The sequence below is a fragment of the Nylanderia fulva genome, unplaced genomic scaffold (genome assembly GCF_048542155.1).
Source record: "Nylanderia fulva isolate GAGA-0341 unplaced genomic scaffold, ASM4854215v1 Scaffold261, whole genome shotgun sequence".
In the NCBI taxonomy this organism is placed as follows: Eukaryota; Metazoa; Arthropoda; class Insecta; order Hymenoptera; family Formicidae; genus Nylanderia; species Nylanderia fulva.
In genome coordinates, this window is record NW_028190327.1 from 3,466 (window position 1) to 23,278 (window position 19,813).

Consider the following 19,813-nt stretch of genomic DNA (forward strand, 5'->3'; position numbering starts at 1 on the left):
CACCAAATATCCAACAACGGAGTAGGTGCCACTGCCTCAAAATTTGTACCTTCCAGGAGCGAGCAGGGGATGGCCACTCGGGTGCAACAAGCACCCGAGTCCCCGCATACGGAGCGCCGGCAGGAGAGTTGCCGCCCCCGGGACATCCGGAATCCCGAAGGAGAGCAAGGAGCGGCCCTGCCGTGCGCTGCCGCGACGACCGCCTACGAGGGGCAACCCGCGGATCAGGACTCCGCGGGTAAGGATAATTACGCTCGCGGCCGCAAGGATCACCGAGGCCGCGCGCGCGGCCGACCTGATAGCGCCGCGAGTGGCCTATCTAAGTAATTGGGTCACCGACGTGTCTCCTGAGGGCCCCCGGTTCGGCACTATCTAGCGAGCGCCCGAGGAGAGCAGAAGTCCCGAACGGAAGCGCAACTCAGAGAGAGCGAGAGAGGAGAGGACGCTAAAGAGCGTCATAGGACTGGTGAGACGACGTGGTCATCCTGCTGTCGCCGAATTAAGGTAGTAGGGTGGATGGGTTCCGAGTCATTTATCGTTAATAGATTACGCTGGACTTAGTTGCCGGCCGTTTTAAAATTTGCGAGAGATTCGTTTATTGTCGAGTCGCGTTAGTAACGTAACGAGACCCTATTGGAAGAAATTACGACCCATCCACTCTCTCGCGTTTCCGCATATTCTCTCTCCCGCGTGGACAGTCTTCGCGCGTAACATTGTCGCGCAAAAATTACCGCGATTTACGCGTTGCCGATTATTGTTCGAAGCGAAAATCAAAGAGCTCATAAACGCTTTTGGGCTCATTAAAGTATTGATAATGTAAAGTATTAATGTTGTAAAGCATTGAGGTTGTAAAGGCTTAAACGAAAAGGCGTGATTACGTTTGATTTTGTGTGTGGAATTTATGTACGGCGCACGCGGTGCGCCCTTACGCCGGCCCCTTTGTTGTCGCGCATATCGCGCGGATCACGCGCCCGCGGCGTGGAGCAATATACCCGGTGGCGCGTCGCCGATTTAATTAATCCTTTTTTTTTGTTATTGGGGACACTACCCCGTTGCCGCAAATTTGTTAAAGATTATTCATAACTCGGCACGGCGAACCACCGGGCGTGGTGCCCCACCGAACTCTCAATCGTGCGTCTGTGCACGCCGCTTATTTCTTTATATTATATACTCATGTGTCTTGTGAACCAAATTTAAATATATGTTTTATTAATTTTAATTCCTAGGGTGATTTCTCGCCGCCACGCACCCGAACCCTTACCCGCACAGAGGCTAGCCGAGCGGGAAAGTTGCCGTCGCGATCTCTCTCTCTCCCGTGATTGACGCCCGCGAAAGGGCTAGGACAAGAAGTCCGAGGAAATTAAGACTTAGCGTCCCGCGAATTTATTAATTGAGAGACGGTGCGGCTGCCGCACCTGGCGCCCAACTAAATTGAGATTTTAGTTTTCTCTTTATTATTTTATTTTTTTGTTTGTTGCAAATTTTTTTTTGTGATCGAACGGAGAGATCGCGCCGAAGGTAACCGATATTCCGCAGGAAACTTTTCTCCTTCCGCGACGAATGGATATTCGCTGCGAATTCCGCGCGATACGGTTATAATATATATATTATTAAAGTTTTAACTTTTTTTATTTATATCACTGTAAACATATATTTAAAATGGTATATAATTCGTAATATTTATATAATCTGACAATGAGTAGATATACAATAATATGTGTCAATTATTTTTGCAGATTTTCATAATTTAATTATCAGGAAACTAAATGCAGTATTGTTAAATCTTACAACAATTGATGAACGTTTAATAAAGTTGGATAATCACATAAGAAAAAATGAGGAAACGGATTTAAAAAAAAATGAACATTATGATTTTGATTTGCCAGCAGATACCGTAGAACAATTACAGAGAATTGATAATCAATTAAAAAACAAATGTGTTGCTGCAGAAATGGTATATACAAAATATTATCATTTTATACTTACGATTAGAAACATTTTATTGAAATGTCTTATAAAAAGCAATATTTTGGACATATTTATTTATTTATATAATGTTAAATAATTTTAAAGAAGTTAAAAGAAAAGTAATGTTAACTTTTTTCATAAGAGAAAAACAAATGTTTATTATTTTGATATTTTTAGATCATAAACTAATATTAATTAAATTATTTTATATTTTTAGACAAGACAATTGAGCTTTTTAGGAGGTAAGGATCATCATGATGTGATTTCGTACATGATGAAACATATTTTAACAAATAAATTAGCAATGGAATATAGTTGGGCTGGTGCAAAATTGAAAAATGCCTTTAAAAATCTTCGCATTACTATATGTATCATAAGTAAGTATATAAATATTTAATCACAGAAATGTTTTTATTGACATATTTTTGACACTTTATATATAGCATTCTATGCATGGTTATATTGGATGATGCTATTAGAACTCTAATATCATTATTCAATAATATGTAATCATAGGAATATAAAATAATTTTGAATAGTATATATACATATATACATATATATATATATATATAAAATTAAGTCGCTTTAAATTTTTATATAATCTATAACCACACATATCTGTTTAAACTTGTTGTTAGATGCTGCGCGAACTTCAAGAACCAATTTAACAAATAAGGAAGTTGAGGATATAATTGCAAGATGGCTAATTTTAGCCAAGCAGAGATTTGACCGAGATTTGTAAGTTATATATAATATACCTCAATTTAACTATTTTATCATCTTATCTCAAACTTTTTATTTTTATAAGAAACTGATTTTAAAGAGGGTGAACACATGCACTATCTGTTCATTATTGCGTGTATTAGTTTTTTTAAATTAAATACAACATTTAAGAACTTATTGTTATTTTTGTATAGAATATTTATTGCAGAATTGACTTATTGCACCTATGTATAACAATCACATATTTCTTTTTAGGAAAAAGGAAGAACAAAAAAAGAGATGCGAAAATGAGGAGATCTAAACAAGAAAAGGACAGGTTATTAAATATAATAATTTTAATATATAATAAATAAAATATTTGAACGTTTATTATTACGTTTATTGCACAGTTTATTATTATTACATTTATTTATAGATTTTATAGAGTTTATTTTTGCATATGTACTTTTTTTATTTTGAATGTATTAATTTCATACACAGTAATTATATATATATTTTATTATTTAAATGGTTACAGTATTAAATACATATGCATAGTTGTAAGTGCAATAAAGTAATTATTAAATATTTTTTTTTAAATATAGTATAAAACGAGAAAAGTTATAATAATATATACAGTTGAATATTAAAGTAATTTAAAGTTCTAAGTATTTTAGTACTTTTATGCGTAGCTGTAGCATAAAAAATTAACAATCACTATGTTTATTTTATTAATGCCTATATATTAAAAAGTTATGCACATTTAAGTTTTCTAACAATTGTATCAATTTTTTTTCATAATTCTGATAAAGTGATAACTAGAATTTAAAAAAAATTACTTTAAAAATGATTTATTATAAGTATTAATTATATATGTTAGTGATATAGTTATTAAATATGATTAAATAATGTGATTTAACGTGAATGTGTATTAAATGATAGTTACACACCCACACACACGTACATATATAATAATATGGCTTATTTAATATAAAAAACTGTTAATCTCGGCTCGAATTATTGTGTTACAATAAAAATAAATTCTCGACGGCAATCGGAGCCTGTGCGGATGACATGCACAAAATTAATATATTAAAATGAGATCTCAAATCAAACTCATTTATTAAATTCTAAACGTTTCGACCCACTTCGGGTCTTCTTCAGTAGCTGCAAAATACAAAGAAACAAAAATAAAAGATAATCGGTACAATCAGAAAATTATAAAACTCGTATACATACAATCCGCAAATAAATTAAATATCATTCTCCTCCCTATTCAAACCGTCCGGCCGTCGGAGTGTCTCCCTAACGGTGACCATCGTCAGGAAGGAAGCAGAGCAGTGACTCCCTTACCAACACTAATCAACATAGTATAAATTAAACGTATAAGATCCACAAGAATTATAAATTAAAAACCGGGAAGAACACTCACCCCGACAGCAAAAACAGAGAGAAGACGATGCTACACGTGACACATCACTCTAACGACTGTGCGGTATTCTACCTCGACACAGTCGATACATATATACGCAAAAAAAACAAATATAAAAATAAAATATGAAAATAAATATAAAAACAAATAATACTTATCGGCACTCATGTCAAAGGTCTAACGAAAAAATCCGGTTATGTATAGTCACAAAGCTAGATTTTGGTAAATTTTTCGATTAACAGATCAAAATTCTCGTTTAATTTGTCGGTGTCGCTATGTAAATTTAAACTATTCTTCTGACGCTTTATGTGGATCATTTCGGATATCAAACGTTTACCTAAAAAAGGCTCCTCGTCCAAGATTTTTACATCCTCCCAATTAAATTCATGGTTCAATAATCTATGTTCCGATATGACTGATAATTGTGACGCGTTTCTTTTTATGTTGCTGCGATGTTCTTTCATCCTAGTTTTCAACAATCTACCCGTCTGCCCTACATACGACGCATCACAATCCATACAATCAATTTTATAAACTACATTATTATGGAGTTCCCTTGGTAACTTATCCTTGTGTACTTTGATGAATTTACGGAGACTGTTAATTGCTGTATAGGATGGAATGACATCCAAATCACGTGTAATGTCCTCGATTCTCTTCGATACATTATTGATATACGGAATATTAAAGTACGAAACTTTTTTCTGCGTTGGAATCTTGTCATTGCATATATTTGCTCTATTGTTATGCAACTTATTATTGTACCGGAAGAACAACTTTTTTAACCGCGCTTGTAATGTTTGAAATATCAATTTGAGAGGATAATTATTAGACAAAAGAACTCCAATCATAGACTCAAAATTATCTTTATGGAATTTCGGATGAGATAGCCAAAAAACTCTATCTATGAGGCTGATAATGGTGCCTTTTTTATGGCAGAGAGGATGCTGCGACTCAAAATTTAAATATCTGCCTGAATACGTCGGCTTATGAAACAAATCAAACTCAATGCTCCCATTATTTATAATAATAGTGACGTCTAAAAAATTCAATCGGTTGTCAACCCCCTCCTCCATGGTGAACTGCAATCTAGGATGGAAAGAATTGAAAGTGTTTAAAACAATTTTAAGCATGGAGGGAGGGGCCGCCAACGCGATATCGTCAACATATCTAAAATAAAATGGAAATGACATTGGAATCGCAGCAATCGCTCTATTCTCCAAATCTTGCAACGTGATATCCGCAATGATCGGTGAGAGAGGGGAACCCATAGGCGTGCCAAAAGTCTGTTGATAACATACATTATTAAACATAAAATAAGTCGAATTCATAATTAAACGAATTGCCAATAAAAATTCATCTCGTGGAATAATACACTCTTTTTCAATATACCCCCATCTGTTAATTAAACTATCGATAGCCATATCCAATGGTACGTTGGTGAACAATGATGCAACATCTAGTGAAACTAGCTTCACATCACTATCCACACATAAACCATTTAATTTGTTCACTAATTGGAAACTATCAGAAATAGCCGAATCAGGTTTCGGAATTGCCTTATGTATTATCTTATGTAAAAATTTTGCCAAGTAATAAAGAGGTGTATTCCTAGATGACACGATGACACGTAAAGGGCAATTCGGTTTATGCACCTTTGGCAGACCATACGCTCTCGGTAAAACCCCGTCCGTGCAGTTCAGGGATTTATATGTTGTTGAAGAAATGTAATTCTTCATTTTCCATCTATTTAAAATCCCGTGTAATTGATTAATTAGGTTCCTAGTCGGATCTTTTTTAACAACAGTATAAGTATCCCGGTCAGCCAGCAAATCACACATTTTGTCCATGTACATATCTCTGTTCATCGCAACCGTGATATTACCCTTATCCGCCTTCATAAATAAAATATCGGGATTATCTTGGATGAATTTACCCGTCAATTTGTAAGCCTTACAAAAACTATTTTTTGTGTGAGCTTTTCCAGACATGGAAATATGGAATTTATTTATTATGGGAAAGGCTCTATTTCTGACTGCAGATCGTTTTTCCACAGGGAGTTTAAAAATATTTTGTTCTATATTTTTCAACAACTCTATGGTGGTTTTATCTTTGTCAAATACTGGCAGACAGAAGTTTTCTCCTAACCGCAACAAATCTCGAATTTCACACGGTATCGATACGGATGATAAAATATGGCTTATATTTTTTGAAACGTATATATGTATTATTTAAAAAATAAAAATGTAATTAAATAAATTACATTTATTTGAAAGAAAAACGTAGAGGAGACAAGGGTTGATTGTAACACGAGTAAAAAGTAATAATCTTTAAAATTAATGAAAAACATATTTTATAGCAGCACTAAAAAGAGATAAATGCTCGGTAAACTTGTATTGAACGTTTATCTCTCCTTTTAGCACTGCTATAGCACTGCTATGAATTTAATTTTAAATATTGGTACTTTTACTCGTATTAAAACCAATCTTTGTCTCTCTTATATAAAACTCTTTTATGACGTATAAATTATATCACTATAACATTCTATTTTCTATTACAATGATGTCATAATGACATCACATCTGTATAAATTACATCACTGTAATATACCATTCCTATCACAATGATGTCATAGTGATATCACATCTGTATAAATTACATCGCTATAACATTCCATTTCTTATCACAATGATGTCATGATGACATCACATCTGTTACGAAGCGGACATTTGCACGTCACTATGACATCACTGTGATTTTATTTTGACATATTTTATCGTCACAGAGCAATGTCTTTGTGACATCACTGTGACATTTTTTGCTATATGGGTATATATCTTTGTAACTAAGCTTTAAATTAAAATTTTATTAAAGTAAACTCCACTTGAAATTAACTGAAGAATATAATTATGTTAACCATTTAACTCTACAAAGTTTAGTTTGCGAGAAACTCGTTTTTTTCAATCGCTTTAACTCGAAAATTATCGACTTCTCAACATTTTCGCTGAGGAAAAATGATTTCCAAATTGGCCAGAGAATTCGGTATTATATGTCATATATGTTTATTTAGTTACACCCAGTATATATATATATATATATATATATATATACATACATATACAGGGTGTAACTAAATAAATCACACGCACACGTACTTACGAGTATGCGCGCGCGCACACGCACACTTATACACACATACACATGTTTATATATATATATATAAACATGTATATGTGTGTATAAGTGTGCGTATAAGTGCGCGCGCGCGCGCATACTCGTAAGTACGTGTGCGTGTGCGTGTGCGTGCGTGTGTGTGTGTGTGTGCGCGCGCGTGTGCGTGTGCGTGTGTGTGTGTATGTGTATAAATTGAAAGGATTCTATCAGGTATAGATAAAATTTAAATAGTTACTTTATTGCCAAAAATTAATTTTTATTAATTTATTTTTATGAGAAAAATTTTTATTATATTGTAAAATTAATAAAAAAAACTTGATTTTATATCGTGAAATTAATAAAAAACTTGGTGGAAATATATTAATTCAAACTTCATGTATGTATATATACGTATATAATTTCAAATAAAGAGTATATGTATAATTACCATATTGAGTTTTAGAATTTAAAATGTTTTGAATAGTAACTGGTTCATAAATTTTAGTTTCCTCATATTCTCGAATTTTTCCAATGACATTCACAACTGTATAATCTTTGATAGTTAAATCCATAGGGACATTTCCTAAACTCTTAGAATAACGTTTTTGAGAAAAAGCTCCGGATACATGTACCACCTATATACATATAAAAAATATAATTATTAATTTTATAAAATACTTATTAATTATGAAATTTATTATTAAAAATGTTCATCAATAGAAAAGTTTAAATTTTGCAACAATTGTTGTAAGATGACTTTGAAACATATTTGCTAAAAAAGAATTTTCTAAAATTATAAGTTATAAATATTGTAATAAGAAATGTTTTTATGTATACATACATACATACATTTTAAAATTATTTATAATGAAATAAATAATGAGATAAATATTTCACAAAAGTCAATTTCTTTTACAATATTTATAACTTATAATTAGAAAATGATTTTTTAACAAAAAATGTGTTTTGTAAAGTCATTTTACATTATTTATTATAAAACTTAAACTTTCCTATATGAGTTTTTTATATTCAAGATAAAAACAAATTTACATTAAAAAATTTGTTATCAAAATTAATTGATCAATTGTAAATAATTTTTTTAAATTATAAAATTGATTTTTTATTTGTAATATTTTACTAACAGTAAATTAACATTATTTCTAAATGTTAAAATTTAGTTTTGTTATATATAATTTATAAATTATACTTCGGCTCGTATACAATTAAAATATGTGATATAATAAAAGGCCAACTTAACGAGCTTATATGCTATTAATTGAAAAATTTATTTATTAATTTACGTCATACTATACAAAAGTTGAGATAAACGTTTCGACTGTACGACAGTCTTTTTCAATATCCTAATAATATGTTAAAAAATTAATTTAGTCATATCGACCTTATTATAAAGACAACAATTATGAGATTATATGACGAACGCAGTACAAAATTCATGTTTGTTGGCATGAGTTAGAGCGTCAGATGCTGTTATATTATGTAACGACATTTTTTGTCACGAACATAACACTTTTTTTATAAAAATTATTTCTTTTTACTTAACATAATCACAATGTGTACTTTTTTAAAAAACAAGATATCGATTTGTTTTTTAAAAAAGTACACATTGTGATTATGTTAAGTAAAAAGAAATAATTTTTATAAAAAAAGTGTTATGTTCGTGACAAAAAATGTCGTTACATAATATAACAGCATCTGACGCTCTAACTCATGCCAACAAACATGAATTTTGTACTGCGTTCGTCATATAATCTCATAATTGTTGTATTTATAATAAGGTCGATATGACTAAATTAATTTTTTAACATATTATTAGGATATTGAAAAAGACTGTCGTACAGTCGAAACGTTTATCTCAACTTTTGTATAGTATGACGTAAATTAATAAATAAATTTTTCAATTAATAGCATATAAGCTCGTTAAGTTGGCCTTTTATTATATCACATATTTTAGTTTTGTTATTAATTTTTATTATTAATAATTTTTATTAAAAAAAAACATTTTTTATAGAATATTTTTATTAATAATTTTATCTCAATTTTTTATAGAATTGACATCATAAAATTAATTATTTATTTTATTGTAAGATTATTTATAAATTATGTTGATTTTTACATTTTATAATTATTTATAAAAAGATTTTTTAAGAACAGTTAATATTTTATGTAATAACAAATATATAAAATAATGTCTTAATTTATGTTGTAAACATTTGTAATAAAATGATTTTAATTTTGTGATAAAAACTTACAAATGATGACAAAGTGATAAATATAAGGCCAACTTATCGAGCTGAATATTCGAGATGTTCAGTCAACTACCATTTATTACATGTATAAATTATAAAACTACAGTCATTATATTAAAACTAACGCAAATTACAATCATTCTATAAACGTTTCGACCGCACGCGGTCTTCTTCAGTATAATTATTGAAATATAAATTCTTACAATTCACATAATATCGAAATTTAATTATAGTTATTCAGAATCAAGAGTTTTTGAGCAATTAACGCGTGTTTCAATCCGTCCTGTCCAACAATGTTCGCCTCGATATGATCCCTGATTTTGTTCAGATCTCGGATAGTTTCATCGTTAATATGCGAGAAATTAACCCGTTCCGTAGGCGCTGCGATTAATAAAAAATTACCGATCAACGTATGTCCAAATTATAATATGTATCCCCTACAATTGGTAGTATGCTTACCTATCATCGTTCTTCTTGACAATTTTGCTACTTATTAACAGTTATTAAGGATGACACATAACAAACCAACAATACAGAAAGACAGCTCATTTTAAACTCTACTTGATCGGAGAGCGTGCGTGTTTTTATATGATCTAATATCTATGTTTTACTCGTTAATGTCCTATTTGTCCTATTATTATTTCTTGTTCGCTAATATATCCAAAATATCAAAATACGAATCGCTAAGTAACTCAGTATCTTTGTTTAAATTTAGTCCATTTTTTTGTTCCTTGATATGTAGCATCTCAGAAATGAGTCTTTTATAATAATTATTTTCGTTGTCCATGATCTTAACATTGTCCCAATTAAAAGTATGATGTTCATTTATTATGTGTTCAGAAATTATTGAATGTTTCGTTGAGTCCAATCATCAGTAATTTCTGAACACATAATAAATGAACATCATACTTTTAATTGGGACAATGTTAAGATCATGGACAACGAAAATAATTATTATAAAAGACTCATTTCTGAGATGCTACATATCAAGGAACAAAAAAATGGACTAAATTTAAACAAAGATACTGAGTTACTTAGCGAGTCGTATTTTGATATTTTGGATATATTAGCGAACAAGAAATAATAATAGGACAAATAGGACATTAACGAGTAAAACATAGATATTAGATCATATATAAACACGCACGCTCTCCGATCAAGTAGAGTTTAAAATGAGCTGTCTTTCTGTATTGTTGGTTTGTTATGTGTCATCCTTAATAACTGTTAATAAGTAGCAAAATTGTCAAGAAGAACGATGATAGGTAAGCATACTACCAATTGTAGGGGATACATATTATAATTTGGACATACGTTGATCGGTAATTTTTTATTAATCGCAGCGCCTACGGAACGGGTTAATTTCTCGCATATTAACGATGAAACTATCCGAGATCTGAACAAAATCAGGGATCATATCGAGGCGAACATTGTTGGACAGGACGGATTGAAACACGCGTTAATTGCTCAAAAACTCTTGATTCTGAATAACTATAATTAAATTTCGATATTATGTGAATTGTAAGAATTTATATTTCAATAATTATACTGAAGAAGACCGCGTGCGGTCGAAACGTTTATAGAATGATTGTAATTTGCGTTAGTTTTAATATAATGACTGTAGTTTTATAATTTATACATGTAATAAATGGTAGTTGACTGAACATCTCGAATATTCAGCTCGATAAGTTGGCCTTATATTTATCACTTTGTTTTCAATATACGAGCGACAATTGTATTAATTATTTCTGCTGCATTTTCCAAAAACTGACGCGGTTCGATATAGTCGACGTTAATTACCGCACCGGTAAGTATACGGCTATCGAACGCCGTATCGATCTCGCGCCAAACGAGTCTTTGCGCGTTATTGCCGCCGCCGCTGCCACTAGGTATGGATCCACCACTAAACATGGATTCACCGACATACTGTCTCTGCAAGCGCACCTTCGCACCCTCGAGTCGCGCTATTCTCGCCACGAGAGATTGCCTATGTCCAATTGAGAGACGCGGACGCTTGGCACGGCTGCGTTCTTCCAGCTCTTCGATAAATTCTTCGCACTCTTGCAGCCATCCGAAATATTCGCCCAAGGTGCCGACTTAGCGGGAACGCTCCAACAGGTCGCGCTCAATGTTCTCCATTTTTTTATGTCTGGCACTTTTTCACACTTTTAACCTCAGCCTATTTTCGCTGACATTCGCTGCAATCCCTGATCATCGGTGCTGGACCGTCAATATGCGTTCGCATCCACGGCTGATTGTAGTGTTCGAGGCAGCGACGATATGTCTGAACCTCCGGATCCGTCTTGATATGCTCTGGAAGCTTGTCCCACAAATGCTCTACGAAATATCCGCACTTTTGTAGTAAAACAATCTTCGGAATATATTGTAACTGTTCGGCACTTAAACTGAGAATGTCGGAAGCACTTGATAGCATGACTGTTTGAAACGCATAATAGAAACTACATGTAATAAAATATTATATCTTAAATAGAATATTCTAGAATATTCGCTTCCGATCGCAAGTCAACAGGCATATCGTTTTTATATGTTTTTTTTTTTGAAAACATATCGCGACATAAATTATCCTGTCGTACAAAAACACGCTCGAAATCTAAACAATTAACGGTGTCGCAACCGTTCTGCCGAATAATTATATTTTATTGAGCATGCGCGGCTTCTCACGGGCGCCTCGTTTCGCCAATAATCATCGTGATCGCCAGCTCGCGCATGCTTTCTAACAGCCGTTGTTCTGTCAATTTTGACAGCGGCCAATTACGCGTAATACACTCAGGTCACCTCGCGCAACTTTAAAAAGACGCAAAATTATTGGCGCTTCCCGAAAAGGTGGGTTTTTTGCGGAAACCCATAAAAGAGAGCTCGCACCCGAAATCACAGCTTTATCGCTTTTCCGTCGTGAAAACATATCGCAAACCGCTTATCAGATACACCGCAAAATTCGTTGACGACCGCCGCTATTCCGCACTTTGATTTTGATTCCGATTTCACTGTAAAATAATTAAAGTTTTGTAATAAGTTTGTTATAGTATTTTGTCAATACGTGTGTAATATTATTAAAGTCCTTGTTTTACAAAAAAAGTGACTCATCCTTTCGTGCACCGCGATCCTTCGCTCAAGCAGCGCGTTCGTGAACATATTTTTGGTCCTTCGAGCCGGAGCCGTCGCACCGGCAACCGCAAGTTCGCGAGCGCGGCTTCTCGCGTGAGTGACAGTAGTGCAGTTTCGTGTGCAGTCATCATGGATGTACCCACGCTGGTTGACTGTCAGCGTGAGCTTCAAGTCCGCATCTCACGTTCTGTGGAGTACTTGAAGAAGCTGGGCAGCTCCAATATCACCGCCAGTGCTATCTCCACACGCACCAGAATTCTGGATCAGCTGTGGACAAAGTTCGAGGCGCAGCATGACCTTATCCGTGCGGCCTTGAAGGAAAGGTTCAGTGAGAGCGAGTACTTTAAATCAGAGTTGCATGCTGATACGGAGAATCTCTACGTGTCACAACGAAGCATACTAGACAGCTACGCTGAACACTATCGTGCAGCAAACGTACCTCCTTCTGCCGACGCCACGTCAAGGTCATCACTGCCGCGTATCAAAGTGCCGCCATTTTCTGGTGCCTACGCCGATTGGCCGTCGTTCCGAGATCTCTTTCTCTCCGTCGTGAGTGGCAATGCGATCTCCAACATCGAGCGCTTTCACCACCTGCGCTCATGTCTGACGGGGCAAGCTGAAAGGTTAATAAGGTCATTGCCTGTCACCAGCGACAATTACGATCGCGCTTGGGCGATTCTGGACAAACACTACAACAACAAAAAGGAATTGATCCGCTCCAACTTCGCCACGTTCATCGCCGTGCCGAAGATGAAGGGAGATACCGCAGAAGAATTGAGACGCATTCACAACGCCGTGACTGCCGCCGTCAATGGTCAGGAGAGCATCGGACGTCCAATCAACACCCACGGAATGGACCTCTTCAACTTCCTGGTCACCGAGCTGTTTGATGCACGCACACGTCTTGAGTGGGAGTCGTCCACGTCAGACTCATCAGAGCCGGCACAAAACGAGGCACTTGTGGACTTCATCAGCCGTCGGATCCTGACGCTCAATGCCGCACGACCGAAGAGCGCCAGCAAACCGCCCGGAGATGCTCCACGGGTAGCCAAGGCACACGTCACGAAGCACCAAAGAACCGAGTCGCCGCACTGTGCCCTGTGTCGCGAGAAGCACACCTTGATGACCTGCCGAGATTTCAAGGCCAAGACTGTCAACGACCGCAAGGCATTTGTCGAGAGTAACAGGCTCTGTTACAATTGCTTAGGCAACCATTTTCTCTCTCGCTGCCAGTCAAAGAAGAACTGTCTGACATGCGACGCACGACACCACACGATGTTACACGGAGCACCCACATCGTCAGCGTCAACTGAAGCCACACGCGCCACCACACTGACCGCTACGCTGCAAAATCCAGAGTGCAAGGCCGTTCTTCTTGCAACAGCACGAATAAACGTCGCCGATCGGTACGGATCACCACAAGCCGTACGCGCGTTGATCGACCAATGTTCTGAGGTGTCGATCATTTCGGAGACCTTGGCACAACGTCTTCGCCTTCCTCGAGCCTCAACGGGCCTCTCCATTTTCGGCATCGGAGGGACTCGCTCGGGATCCGCTCGTGGCAAGGTCACGCTGCACGTAACGTCAGACGTGACCAACGCCAAACTCAGCGTGGTGGCCTTTGTGCTGCCCCGCATATCGCTGCAGCAAGGCTCGGTTTCGCGGGAGGAACGCAGCTGGCCTCATCTCAACGGACTCCAACTGGCCGATCCTCGCTTCATAGACGACGACCCAGCTGAGCTGCTACTGGGAGCCGAGGTCTATTCCTTGATCCTCGAGGAAGGCCTCCGCAAGGGTGAATCAAGGATGCCGATCGCTCAGCAAACCAGCCTGGGATGGATCCTCTCTGGCGGCTACGACGCAGCAGCAGTCACGGGACATCGCCGCACCTTCCGGTGCACCGCCGATCATGACCTCGCCGACTTCGTTCGACGCTTCTGGGAGCAGGAGAGCGAGCCGATAACTCGGGCTTCACTCACTCCCGACGAGACCAAGTGCGAGGAACTCTACGTGCGCACCGTCACGCGCACGCCCACCGGGAGATACATGGTGAGGCTGCCCTTCTCATCGCCGCCGACGACTCTTCAGGATACTCGCCGCCCAGCGGAGCGCCTACTGAAAGCCATGGAGACCAAGGGCAGCCGAGATCTTCGATTTGGCGACCTCTATCACGGCTTCATGCAGGTATACGAGGACCTGCAACACATGAAGAAGGTAAATACCTCAACAACAACGGAGAATTTCAGATGCTACTTACCACATCACGGGGTCCTGAAGGAATCGAGCACGACGACAAAGCTCCGAGTCGTGTTCAACGGCTCTCAGCGCACACGGGCCGGTACTTCGCTCAACTCGCAGCTGCTGACTGGGGCAAACCTTCTGCCAGCGCTCACCGACGTGTTGCTGCGATGGCGTTGGCACCGGTACGTCTTCGTCACCGACATCGAGAAGATGTACCGCCAAATCCTCGTACATCCTGAGGACTGCCGTCTCCAAACAATCTTGTGGCGTCACAACAAGACGGACGAGATCGGAGAGTACGAGCTGCAGACGGTGACCTACGGCATGGCGTGTGCACCGTTCCTGGCCATCCGAACTCTGCAACAACTTTGTGCGGACGAGGGGGCGCAGTTTCCTCAAGGTGCCACAGTACTTCGGCTTGATTGCTACGTCGACGACGTGGTCACCGGCGCGGACAACCTCGACGATGCCGTCAACCTCCAGACGGAGCTGCGCAACCTCTGCATGGCGGGCGGATTTCCACTGAGGAAGTGGGCCTCGAACCATCCAGAGGTCCTCACAGGAGTCCCACAGGAGCATCGGCTGCAGCAAGGACCACATTCCTGGGAAGGAGAGAGCCATTCGACATTGGGCCTGCGATGGCGTCCTCAGGATGACCGGTTTGCCTTCGCAATACATCCTCGGCCAGTCAGCAAATTCACGAAGCGACGAGTCCTCTCCGAAACTGCACGCCTATTCGACCCGATGGGCTGGCTCGCGCCTGTCGTCATTCGGGCGAAGATCCTAATCCAAAGCACCTGGCTTCAGCAACTTGATTGGGACGCTCCACTGCCGGCCAAGGATGCTCGACATTGGCAACAGCTGTTGGATCAGTTGCCGCTGCTCAGGCACATACGCGTGAATCGCTGGCTCAGCACCGACAACGATCACTCGAGGTTGCAGCTCCACGGTTTTGCTGATGCTTCCGAACGAGGATACGCCGCAGTAGTCTACCTCCGCACCAATGAAAGGGGAAAACCGTCAATTAATTTACTCATGGCGAAATCCAAGGTCGCACCCGTCAAGCAGGTTTCGTTGCCGCGACTTGAGTTGTGCGCTGCTAGCCTACTCACCACGCTCACGCTGCATGTCCGCGACATTCTCGGCTTGGCAACTACTCCAGTATATCTGTGGTCCGATTCCCAGGTCACGCTTCATTGGATCCAGGGACACGCCACTCGCTGGAAAACTTTCGTCGCCAACCGGGTAGCTCATATCCAGACACAGCTCCCGGACGCTCGATGGAGACACGTAGCCGGGAAGAATAATCCTGCAGACTGCGCATCGAGAGGAATTACTCCTGGAGAATTAATCAACCACGCATTATGGTGGACTGGACCTACCTGGTTGGCACTGGACGAGACAGCATGGCCCAGCTCAGAGGTCCACATCGCAGAGGATGACCTTCCTGAACAGCGCACCACCAGCCTGATGACCAAGGGCTCCGTCGTCGTCGAACCGGACATCCTTCTTCGGTTCTCTGCGCTTCATCGGCTGCTACGCGTTACGGCTTGGTGTCGTCGATGGCTCAACGTGGCGAGCCGGGAGGTCACACCTGGTTGTCCACTACACCCCGACGAGCTGGACGCCGCCCTACTCCAGTGGCTTCGAGTAGTACAGGCGCTCCACTTCCCGGACGAGATAGCTGCTGCCACCGCAGGACGCTCCGGCCCACCACGCAGTTCACTGATCAAGCTGAATCCGTTCATCGACGACCAAGGTGTACTGCGCGTTGGAGGACGTCTCAAACACGCACTGCTGCCCTACGACGAGAAGCACCCGGTGATCATACCGCCGGCCTCCTGGATGACACGACTGCTGATCGAGTCCTGCCATCGTCGCTCTCTGCACGGCGGCGTCCAGATGACACTCGGTCTGCTTCGCCTTCGGTTCTGGGTACCACGCGGAAGGACCGTCGTCAAGCAGCAACTGCATCGGTGCGTCACTTGCACTCGCTGGCGCGCTGCCACGCCACAGCCTCCAATGGGCCACCTTCCTCGGGACCGAGTGACGCCAACTCGACCTTTCTTGAGCACTGGACTGGACTACGCGGGACCAATTTCCATCCGGACCAGCAAGGGACGCGGACACCGCTCACAGAAAGGATACATCGCGGTCTTCGTCTGCTTTTGGTCGAAGGCCATCCACCTCGAGGTCGTCTCGGATTACAGCTCCGAGGCCTTCATCGCCGCCTTACGCCGCTTCGTCTCTCGCAGAGGACTGTGTACGGACGTCTACAGCGACTGCGGCACAACATTCGTTGGCGCCGATCGCACCCTGCGGGAGCTCTTCAAGGCGTCGACCTCCGAGGGCCTTCACATCGCCCGCGCCGCCAACACTCAAGGGATCCGCTGGCATTTTAATCCGCCAGCGGCCCCTCACTTCGGTGGTCTTTGGGAGGCTGCCGTGAAATCCACTAAATTTCACTTCCGCCGAGTAATCGGCGACACCACGCTCACTTTTGAGGAGCTTAACACACTCCTCACACAAATCGAGGCGTGTCTTAATTCTCGTCCGTTGCAGGCTCTGTCAGACGATCCAGACAACACTTCAGCACTCACTCCAGGGCACTTCATCATCGGCGCGCCTCTATTAGCTATACCTGAGCCGTCACGGATCGGACAATCATCATCCACGCTGTCACGCTGGCATCACCTGCAGCTGATGCGAGACCATTTTTGGCAGCGGTGGTCGGCTGAGTACGTGCACGGGCTCAACCCCCGCACCAAATGGGTCAAGGCCGAGGCCGCACCTCACGTCGGGGACCTTTGCATCATCCGCTCGGAGCTCACCCCTCCGACTCGATGGCCTCTTGCAAGGATCACGAGACTGCATCCTGGGGACGACGGTGACGTCCGCGTGGTCTCAGTACGCACCGCCACATCCGAATTCATACGCCCGATCATTAAATTGGTCATGCTCCCGGGCGCGGATCGTATTCCGGACACGAATAACGCGGACACGCCGTCCGCCGGCACGTAACACATCACTCATCAACGTTCGACACTCATTCACGAGATTTATCACATCATACACTGTATCATTTGTCATACCTCACTCTCATCATGCACCACCGCACTTGCAATTGTTCCATAATCACCACACTGCACTACACGTTCGTCATTTCACATCAAACACACACTCGTTACTGTCTCAGCTGATCATCACATTCCACGCGATCACCACGTGTTTCCGCGGCTCAGCTGATCGATTCAAATTACACGCGATCATCACGTGAATCTCGCCGCGCCGGCGCGCCTGCCCCACCATTGATCACTATCGACTTGCGATTCCGCGACCGAAATACCATAAACATGTTGTCACTGCGCGACAAGGCGGGCGGGAATGTTTGAAACGCATAATAGAAACTACATGTAATAAAATATTATATCTTAAATAGAATATTCTAGAATATTCGCTTCCGATCGCAAGTCAACAGGCATATCGTTTTTATATGTTTTTTTTTTTGAAAACATATCGCGACATAAATTATCCTGTCGTACAAAAACACGCTCGAAATCTAAACAATTAACGGTGTCGCAACCGTTCTGCCGAATAATTATATTTTATTGAGCATGCGCGGCTTCTCACGGGCGCCTCGTTTCGCCAATAATCATCGTGATCGCCAGCTCGCGCATGCTTTCTAACAGCCGTTGTTCTGTCAATTTTGACAGCGGCCAATTACGCGTAATACACTCAGGTCACCTCGCGCAACTTTAAAAAGACGCAAAATTATTGGCGCTTCCCGAAAAGGTGGGTTTTTTGCGGAAACCCATAAAAGAGAGCTCGCACCCGAAATCACAGCTTTATCGCTTTTCCGTCGTGAAAACATATCGCAAACCGCTTATCAGATACACCGCAAAATTCCTTGACGACCGCCGCTATTCCGCACTTTGATTTTGATTCCGATTTCACTGTAAAATAATTAAAGTTTTGTAATAAGTTTGTTATAGTATTTTGTCAATACGTGTGTGATATTATTAAAGTCATTGTTTTACAAAAAAGTGACTCATCCTTTCGTGCAGCGCGATCCTTTGCTCAAGCAGCGCGTTCGTGAACAATGACAAACATCTTGAATGAAGAGAGCGTGCGCTCGCCAGTGGTACTATGGCCCGGCAGCGGCATCGGTCCTCGTTATATATCCCAATCAACCCTTTGTTCGTCAACATACGAACGAGAAAAATTTAGATGACGTAAATTTTCGGCGCTTGTTTTGTTTATAAATTCCTGCAGCCGCTGGTTATCGGCGCTGGTATTTCTTCCTAAGATAAACAATAAAGAACCGTCGCTTATTGGGGAGGTACCGCGAGGGTGATATACAATCCCATGCAAAAACATGTCGCAGGCCGCAAGCGGTGAGGTTGCAGGCAGCAACTTGTTCGCCCTGAAACTTTACCCGCTGATATTTCTTAGAAATATACAGATAACGTATGGGGGAAGAAACGCAACCCCCTTGATTGTCGGCGCATGCCAAGCGGTGGCCCTTCTTAAAATTTGATTATATTTCTTAGAAATATACAGATAACGTATGAGGAGAAGAAACGCAACCCCCCCCCCTTGATTGTCGGCAGCCCTTTTGTAATAGATATTGTTTATTTTTTGTTTATAAACATAAACGTATGAAGAGAAGAAACGCAACCCCCCCCCATTGTCGGCAGCCCTTTTGTAATAGATATTGTTTATCTTTTGTTTATAAACATAAACGTATGAAGAGAAGAAACGCAACCCCCCCTCCCCCCCCCCGATTGTCGGCAGCCCTTTGTAATAGATATTGTTTATCTTTTGTTTATAAACATAGATAAGCTTATCTGCTGATAAGACTCCCCGCCCGCGTGACGTCATACCCCCTCGCCCCCGATTACCCTCCCGCCCCGCACCCCCCTCA

At 40.4% G+C, this 19,813-nt stretch overlaps 1 protein-coding gene and 1 long non-coding RNA gene across 2 annotated transcripts; both read left to right on the forward strand.

The window, feature by feature from the left end:
* Positions 1–341: 341 nt before the first annotated feature.
* On the forward strand, positions 342–2,304 carry LOC146722862 (uncharacterized). Its single transcript, XR_014924897.1, has 3 exons — positions 342–504; positions 1,737–1,954; positions 2,186–2,304. It is a non-coding gene; the product is annotated as an uncharacterized LOC146722862 (long non-coding RNA).
* Positions 2,305–12,777: 10,473 nt separating this feature from the next.
* Positions 12,778–17,910, forward strand: LOC146722863 (uncharacterized). Its single transcript, XM_085483716.1, has one exon. It carries the CDS (start codon positions 12,778–12,780, stop codon positions 17,908–17,910), a length of 5,133 nt encoding a protein of 1,710 aa, XP_085339842.1.
* Positions 17,911–19,813: the final 1,903 nt, after the last annotated feature.

What these genes read in the sequence shown, in the direction of transcription:
- LOC146722863 (XM_085483716.1), top strand. Translation starts at nt 12,778, where the DNA reads ATGGATGTACCCACGCTGGTTGACTGTCAGCGTGAGCTTCAAGTCCGC.